Below are 9873 nucleotides of genomic sequence, written 5' to 3'. Positions count from 1 at the left end.
ATTTTTGGCTAACAATGTTAAAATATAACAAACTTGGTACTAAAATACATTTTATTAATGACTCATGTTATTAATACTTTAATTATTAATAAGAAAAATGCTGGATTCTGAAAAAACGCTAAAAATAACTATAAACCAGCTGCTTTTTAAGAGTCCGTTATTGGTTCATTTCTACTTTAGCTAGTTATGGTATTTGTTAAAATTCAAATATTTTCCTCTTTGTTGCCTTTGGAGTGTGTACTCCTTTCTAATAATGGGCTGACAGTATTCAGCGATAACATGTTGTTGAAATCACCCTAGTTCAAGGTGTCAGTTCCGGGAAAAAGCTTACTGAGAAAACGTATAATGAATGACATGCAGGAGCAATAAAACAGGATGCCATGGAGGTTTGAATTAAAGTTTTATTTTCTTCTACTTCATATTCATAAAAATTGATATCATTGAACAAATTTTAGAATAATCCAATCTCTGTAGTTTTGTAGTTCTTGTAATTAACTGAAATTCTATAGAATATAAATTCTATACTTAAACGTGTGGTAATTAAGCCTGCGGTGAAGAAGGTTAGAAGAGCTGCCTACATAACATTTGTAGTCGGTAGTAGTCGGTGTAGTCTGCCACTTCAGCAGTGTTTGTATGTAAAATAGCCATTAGCATGTATCAGACTTTCTAAAAGGAAATCATAATCTGACACTATTTTTCTTTAGGTAATTAAATTATTTTATTTTGATGTAACGCGGCGATATATAAAGCAATAATTACATAGTGGTTAGTAAAAGATTTGTGTTTATAAACTTCTCTTGCCCATTTCAAGATTATATTCTTTGCATTGTAAGAAAACAGTACTAGTATAAGTTTAACTTATTTCATCTTTAGATTATTATTGTGAGGATTTTCTTTAGAATGTGCAACACATAAAGGGTTGAAATTACAGTAGATTAAATTATATTATTATTTAGCTCAACATATTTTAAGAGACAAGATTTACAAAATTTTTGAGTCAGCTCTGCCAGTCTTCACACAATGTAGGCTCTAGACGCTTCTGAAAGCTACTATGTGACCTTAAAATGGTTCAAACGAAAGCTGAAATAACACCTAATTTTTGGCAGTTTCTTTGCCAGATCAACTGACTATACTGGAGTTAGTTTGGAGTGTTTTTTTTTAATTCTATTGATTGGTTTTAAACATTTTTGGTTGTTTTATAATTTGATATTTTTTTCTATTTAATGTTAAAATGATTTGAAATTGTTATTTTAATTTTTTTTTTTCACTTTTTTACATTTTCAAGAAATTTGATGTATGTAATTAGTTAGAGTACTTTATTACATTGTCAACCGTAAAGCAACGAACGTTCATGGTTGTCTATTACAAATATAACGACATTAAAATGAAAATATCGTCCTTTATTACAATTGTTTTGAAATATATTTAAAAGGAGAAAATGGACAATATTATTTATAGCAACATTATACTAGTTTGAATTTTAAATTATTTTATTAATATATTAAACTGTGTGAATAAACTAATATACATTGAGTTATTCTTTGTTAAAAGCATTTAAGGATTTTCTTAGATGATTTTAAAAGTAAAATATTGGAATGTTTTTCAATCAGTTTGGTATGGGTACAAATGTATGTATATAATGTCATAAAGAAGCCAAACTGTTTTACTCCAGCTCTACAAATAATGTTTCAACAAAGCAAGCTTCTTTTGTAAACTTTTCATTGCGCATTACTTTGTTGAGTAAATAATTGTATTCGATCAGCAAAAAACACAGAAATGTAATGTAAGTGGTGCTAAACAAGAAAGGTCACACAAACAAATCTCTTTTATATTTTTTCAATACAATCTATTGTAATAAATCAATCGAATGAATCGAATAAAGTAGTTTGGCAATCCCTAATGTGACAGTCTTCTGAAAGAAATGAGTAACATGGTTTTATACACCTTGAAAGATATACCAAACTACATCATTTTGGTTTGGAAAGTATTTGGTGGTCTGCCACTGAAAATTACTTCGGGGCCTAAAACTCTCAAAGAACTGACGTTTTCCATAGCTGGTTTCATGTGGTGTTTAATACTATTCATACTGCAGGAAGTCCTCTCTTGTATCATTCTCTACGTAATAATCACAGAGCAAATAGTCGGTTATGATAGAAGTAGAACGCAAAAGTTGGCACTGATTCTAGACTTGATGGCTCTGCAAATTATGGCAGCTTCTACATTCTTCAGCGGCACATGCAAGTACTCGAGGATAATTGACGTTTTTGGCACCCTGGATCGAATCTATCGAGACCTTCAGTACAAGAACAGAGATGTTAAGATCCAAGTAAAGGTCATCGCAGTCTTGATCGTGACAGCTTTGCTGTTTATGGCAAACTTCGTTAACATCGTAGTTAAGTATTCGCTAGACTTCCCGGTGTTGATTGCGGTCAACTTTCTATTGCTGGACTGCACACAATTTGCCTTTCTCTTCCACTTCACTCATGTAACTGAAAGTATCATTACGGGATTCAAGACTGTTAGTAACAAGATGAGAGAGGAGATTATCTGCAACTTAATAGAACGAAGGGTGATGCGGCGCAGCCTGGGTGATTGTGACATCTTTCATACAACACGTGAGTGAAGTACTTGTTAATATTTTTATAATAAATGAGAAGTGTCATAAGTATAAAGGCAAAGTTAGGAATTAAATCTCCTCTCTTCTGATTTTATCTAATTGTTAACTGGTGTTAATAAAAGAATATGGAGAAAACAGATAAGGAAAATAAGGAAACAGAAAGTTATGATCGAAGTTATAATTAGTATTTTGCAGCAAAAAGTTGTGTTTATATAGCTATACGTCATATACGCTAGTGTAAATAGATGTAGACTTGCATAAAATCACCAATTCAAGACGGGAAGTTCTACAATTAAGATTGAAAATAAAATAATCGTAACCTAAACATTATACTTGCATCAGATAGTAAGAAAGCGCTAATGTCTGCTTACATCCGTAGGATGGCCTTCATAACGAACAAACCATGAAAACCTGTGGTTTAAGAGTACTTGAGTATCAAGGGCAGTCTTATTCGCCTCTTTGACGTATAAAATATTTATGTGCAATTTAAAATATGCAACCATACAAATCACTGGACATTATTGCATTAAACAGCCTGGCCAGTAGGAGAAAGGTACCGCTTTATCGATCGATGTCACATGGAACTAAGTGGTGAATATGTAAAGCCGCTTTCTTCATTCACCAATCTATTGTAGATTAGAAACTTCTAAAAGGCGTTACTCTTATTCAACTAGATTACCACACATGTATTCACATTAAAAAGTACTCAAATGTGATAACAATTCAAAATGTATTATTTATTATTTTTTATGTGATTTTAGGCAATACTGTATCCAAGATCAAGAAAATAAAGTCTCTGATGAACACCTACTGGATGTTGTGTGACGCCGTACACCAGGTTAATGACTTCTACTGCGATCAGCTGATGGCCGTTATGTTCTCCTTATTTGTCCACGTTACTGTCAAGTCCTACTTCTTCTTCATGCATGTCAGATCTGGTAATGTGTTCGCCTTCACTATGGATGCAGTCTGGGTCCTGGTTCTCATCTGCTATGCGATTCTGGTAGCGAACTCAAGCACGGAGATCACTAACTCGGTAATTCCTCTTGTTGAAATATAATAGTTATGCAATAAACTAATTGTCTATACAACAAAGTCTTATAAGAGAGGTTTTGCCAATAATAGTTAAACTAATTAAGAGTATTTCTCTCATAACACGTCTTTGTGTTCATCCACAACATACATAATAGTCTACAGTGTTACTCTTAAAAATTTCTTATGTAGGAAAACATTTATTAACAAATTTCCTGTTCAGAATTCCAATATTGCCGTTATCAATAATATCTTACTTCATTTGTAGGCTTATTGAATTAAAGTTAACAGTAATCTACATAACCCTCATTAGTTTTTATCTTCCATGAAAAGTAATATGTCTCAGTAGGAAAAAAGTTTCGAATAAAAAACTAAACTATTTTGTCTTCCATTCTAATTAAAGAAACTAGAGTGTACTGTTTCAATAATTATGTTAAAAAAATAAGTACTAATTATTTGGATTAATAAAGATTTTAAACTGCCTAACGTACCACCTATCAACTTAATTGTGTTATTAACAATAAAGATTTAGTCATATTATGAATTTGTAATTATTAATATTTTTTCAGGCCGACAATACTGCGGTGATGATTTGCAAGTTGATAAACAAAGATCTGGATCCGAGTTTTAGGAAACAGGTATTAAAACATGACCTTGTATTATTTTCTCGAGTTAGATTCAGTTTGAGGAACTGATAGATATTACTAAACTAGTTGTTTTTAAACTAGTAGAAGTTTATTTAATATATGAAGAGTCCATTTTATTAAATGTTTGTGCATTGCATGAAAGTCAACATGGGATAAGGCGTTTTGGATGAGAAGGGAAGCTCAAACACTTTAACTTTACATAAGAGCGTAAGTGTAGTTAAAAACTCAAAATAATATGACAATTATAAAATTTGTAGTGTAAAAATAAAATTACCTAAATACTTCTATTAAAATTGAACAAAAACCTAAAACTAGTTTTATTTTGACCAAATTAAAGTTAATCAAAGCCAATACCAAACAAATTATGACGTTTTAAGGAGCATACGTATTAACCAATTCATTCTATTGTACATTATAAACATTTCCCTCTTGTTGCAGTCCTCAAAATATAATGTGTAATAAAATTCAAAGGGAAACTATCAGATTTTAAAATTTCACACCATAAAAGTTGATACATTCTTTAGTTAAATATTAATATACATACTGGATTGGAAGTTAAATATACACTATGTTCTATGAAAACTACACGCATATAAACATGTTTTACTTGACCGCGTAATTTTTTTTATTATATTTTTTTGTACCATATTACTAATTGTATATATATATATATATATATATTTATTTATTTATGTATGTATATATATATATATATATATATATATATATGTATGTATATATATAATTTGCCACGACTTTTAACAACTATGGTTTACCATTAGTGCTTAATCTATTCTGTAGCCATTGACCACCTTCTTGCAACCGTTAATCAATTAGAAAAATTATTAAAGTAACTGAGTGTCTTAATAGAAAGTAAACACATTTTGGAACACTTGGTGGGAAATATTAATCCATAAAAACTCAGTTTATCCTAAGTTCATTGTAGAATACAATGAACGGTGTAGAAAGATTAGTAAGTTTCACAATGTCCATTTAAATAACTTTTGTATTAATTGAAATTACTTATTTATATAGTTTAAACACTAATTAATTATATTTGTTAGGGTATATGGACAGGGGAATATACTATCTCAAATCACTTTAAAAATTTTCTCTTAACTGTTTAGTAATTTAAAATTAAAAAGGACTCAAAAAATCAATCCTTGTACTTGTTAGATATCTATATTTAATTCACAGAAGCTTTCAATACCACTTTTGATGTAAAAGTTTCCTCAATGAAATGTGTTCTTCTTTCAAATAAAATAATGTTATTTAATTTAATTTCTTGTTTAATTAGTTAAATTTTATAAATTAACTGAAAATAAATGTACTTTTCTCTGGTATAGTTGAGGCTAAATAAAACTGTAGTAAGATCTTCCTAACATATTCTTCTTACTACTTGTGTCATAATCTGTTACTGTTGGTGCATACTCAAAGCAAAACTGTAATTTAATAATGTTTCACGCAAAAAATCTACTAATACTTAATATCTTGATGTATAGAAATAATTCTGACTTCAGTATATTAAACTGTTATTAGAAGTTGATTTTTAAAATATTACTTTATAAATATTAATGAATACCTTATTTTGAACAACAGCAACGACATGTACTCACTTTGAAACGTGCGTTATTTTTATTAACTGAATTGAAAACATCTTATTTCACTTGGGAATCAAATTAATACAATAATCCCTGTAAAAGAAAGTTTACATTAGTTGACACCAAATTTCCCATATGAAAATCGTAATTCGACTATAAAAGAGCTACTTACGCTAAGTCCCGCACAGACTGTTAGAGTAATAAGTAAATCAAAAAGTATCCTGTTCAGGGTGATTGATATGTAATTTAAATGCTAACTAAAAATATATCACATAACAAGATTGATCAATTTTAAAATTTTCTTTTTGTTTAAAAGGACGTATATATTTAACATAAACTTTTATTTCAAATTTATATTTAATAGTGTGATTGTTTTATTAACGAATATGGTGTCTTTATTTCTTGAATATAAATATTAAGCATTTTTTAAGAGAAATCGTGTATAGAACATTAAATATTTTACAGACGAATTAAAAGCAGAACAATATTTAAAATCGCAGTAGTTTTTTTTGTATTTAAAATTTATTTAACTTTATTCTACAACAAATAAACTACAGACCAGTAGTTCACTATTACATGGTAGTAGGTAATATAGACCTTCATTATTAAGTTATTCCCGACAAATATTAGATATATTAGAACATATTGAACAATTTTGTATTGGTTTTTATGATTCTTCAATAGTTTTATACTTTAATATAATATGTATTTATTTTCTCACTATCTGACACTGTTTGACACTTACACAAGGTTATGCTGTATCTATAATTCGTAAATATAAGGCGTTATGATTTTGAATATTGAGGATGTGCTATGCACGTAATGTCACAGTTGAGTTATTAACATAAACTTTACCTATAAACTGTACCTTATAAAACGTATTAAACCTTGTTATGTGTTTCCAGCTTGAAGGGTTCCTACTGCAGTTGCCTCACCACAACGCAAGATTCTCCGCTCGTGGATTTTTCCAGATCCATAATAAGACCCTCACATCGGTAAATGTTTATTATCTTCACCTTTATTATTTACTGTTGTAATTTTATGTTCAACTGTACTGTCTGTTTTCGTCTTTTTACGTCTTTCATTGAACATAAAACATTTTTTTCAACACTCATTTGGTTACACCTTTATCTTTGGTCTAATTTTTGTGAAATAAACGTGTTTATCCTTAGAGTTTACTACAGTTTACAGTTGCTCAGAGATTGGAAATAGCACACTGTTTATTAGAAAAGTAAATGTTTAAATTATAAAGAGTGTAATTTAAATCTTCAAGTATGATCCTGACATAAGAATTTGATCAATAATGTAACTAGAGAAACATAGCTTATCGTACTGTAACTTTATTATTTAACGTAATTATGTATCTAACTATTTTGCAGGTTAAACATCTAGTATCAATGCATAATTTTTTTATAGTATTAGAATAACATTTGCTTTCATAAAACAAATATAAAATATCATTTTGTAGATACTGAATGTAAAAAACTAAGAATAATTTTCATGGTAATACTTTTAAGGATGAAAATTATATGATAACTTCGCTCAGAATAAATGATAACACAAGCTGAATGGTCATATAAATGAGATGTATGTATCTATTATTAGTATTCACAAAATGTACTTATCTATGGTCATTACCACAGCCCCAGATCTAAGTTTTAATGGACTTGAAGAAGATTGTAAAATTCACCCTTCCCTAATGTGAACCAGTTCCAAAGTGAGGATTTAATCTCTGACAACGAAATCATCGTGAAACTTCACCTGGGTACCTAGGTATTAATATGAATGAATGAGGTCAGTATTGGTTATAGGGTGTACCTCTCTTTCCATATAAGTTCGCCTCGTTACACTGAACCTATTTGAACTGAAACTATAACATAGACGTCATTGGATATCTTCGCCTGAATTAAGTCATATCCAGGCTTCATTGGGATGGATAATAGTATCGTAGATCTTCATTGGAATTTCAATGAGCTTATTAGAGGGTGGGAAGGATGATTTAAAGAACTCCTAATCCAAAGTCATTATTATACTCTCATCTCATTTAACCAGTTCCAGAAACTCCCGATTTCCAACAAAAGCAATATTGGATCGTCAGATTTTACACTTTTGGATTACTGAGGTGATTTATGGACAGCTTGGTGGTAATTCTAAGCAATATATGGGTCAACCTCGATTTTTCTCTATTACAATATAATGTTCCAATAGTCAATTAGAAAAGGAAATGACTAGAATTTCTTGCCGGAAAGCAGTTATAGGGAGCAGGCAATCGCCAGACGGTCATATATTGCTTAGAGTTACCTATTAGTGATCAGGGGCACTGATGTGATCTGGGCTTCAAATTTGGAACTACTCGAGTTAATTTTTTTTCTAAAAGAGCAAAAGAGCAGCGTGCAGGCATCGTGCGTGATCCTTTTTTTATTAAAAATTTCTGATAAATTGTTATTACATATTACAATATAATGTAGGTAATGTATGTAAAACAATTTTAAAACACATAATTACATGCTGGAAAGCAAAGTAAACCAATATAATCCGCCCAATACAAAATCTCCGTAAAAATCTGGTAAAGGAATCTGTGTCATTCCTTTGACCTGAATCAATTCAGTATAGACGAAGATCACGCACGATGCTTGCCCGCTGCGCAGCGCTTCGCGCTGCTTGCTCTTTTAGAAAAAAAAATTAACTCGAGTAGTTCCAAATTTGAAGCCCAGATCACGTCAGTGCCCCTGATCACTAATAGGTAATTCTCGCGGTTGCCTGCTCCCTATAACTGCTTTCCAGCAAGAAATTCTAGTCATTTCCTTTTCTAATTGACTATTGGAACATCATATTGTAATATGAGTTGCCTGCTCCCTATAACTGCTTTCCGGCAAGAATTCTAGTCATTTCCTTTTCTAATTGACTATTGGAACATTATATTGTGATATGAGAAAAATCGAGGTTGACCCATATATTGCTTAGAATTACCAGCTTGGTTAATAATAAGACTTGTGTCCAAGTATATATCTATCAAAATGAGTAATATGCATATTTTCTGTTCACATAAAACAAAATGTCTTTTAATTCACTTAGTCTTAAAAGGAATTTTGCGCTATTCTGTGTAACATTAAATTAAGAATGCTTAATTTTGTAGTGAGGGGCCGCTTTTTAAAATCCTACAAAAGATATAGAGGGTTACATCTCTCCCATGTCGTATTTAAAGCAGGTAAAGCTAGCTCTGTCTCCAGTCTCTGCAAGAAAAGTAGACAGGGGATAGCAGCAGTCCCAACAGTTCAGGCTAGCAGCAGCCTATAGCACTAATATTCACCCACTTCGTCATCATCCGCAGTAAACTAGATGTACTGATCAATCCTTTTACTCTAATATCTCAAAATTTATTATTATTTACGTGTCAATTTTTCACATTCTACAGTTGTAAGTGACAAAATCGGTTTTGGCTTTAACTAGTGTATATTAGAGTAGCAGTCATATTTAACCCAGAGGTAAACTCAGAGGAGAAAATAGGTGTGTATGCAAAACTGTTGCATTTAAAATGAGTTAAAATATGCGTAGAAAGTTTAAGATTGTATAGTCCTCTTTACAAAGAAAGAGTTTATTTGTACGATCAGCTAGGTTAACTTGCTGTTACCTATAGACTGAGAGTGATTTTTATCTGTACAGATGGCTGGAGCGGTGACAACTTACCTGGTGATACTGATCCAGTTCCAGACTGAGAAGTAATCCACCTAGACTAGTCCACTCTAGAGAAACAGTTTAATCTAGAGAAATATACCTTTTGGAATAAAACTAAATGTGACAAGTTCTTAATATGTAGATTCTAATTAGCCACATTTGTACTATAATCCAGAACATACACACAAAACATTGCACTTTTAAAATCAACACATATCACGGCACATTTAATGCAGTAAATATTGATTTGTTTTGAAATTATGAAACTTAAACAGCAATAATTATTTGTAAAAACACTATT

At 30.7% G+C, this 9873-nt stretch overlaps 1 protein-coding gene across 1 annotated transcript; it reads left to right on the top strand.

Annotated features, from left to right (window-relative positions):
* Positions 1-1930: 1930 nt before the first annotated feature.
* LOC124368124 (putative gustatory receptor 28b) lies at positions 1931-9620 on the top strand. Its single transcript, XM_046825398.1, has 5 exons — positions 1931-2615; positions 3379-3653; positions 4219-4287; positions 6803-6892; positions 9561-9620. The coding sequence occupies exons 1-5, from the start codon at positions 1931-1933 to the stop codon at positions 9618-9620; spliced, it is 1179 nt and encodes a 392-aa protein (XP_046681354.1).
* The last annotated feature ends 253 nt before the right edge of the window (positions 9621-9873 follow it).

Source organism: Homalodisca vitripennis, chromosome 8, assembly GCF_021130785.1.
Source record: "Homalodisca vitripennis isolate AUS2020 chromosome 8, UT_GWSS_2.1, whole genome shotgun sequence".
NCBI classification, from domain to species: Eukaryota; Metazoa; Arthropoda; class Insecta; order Hemiptera; family Cicadellidae; genus Homalodisca; species Homalodisca vitripennis.
The sequence above is the reverse complement of the archived record's forward strand: the minus strand, read 5'-3'. Positions and strand labels throughout refer to the sequence as shown.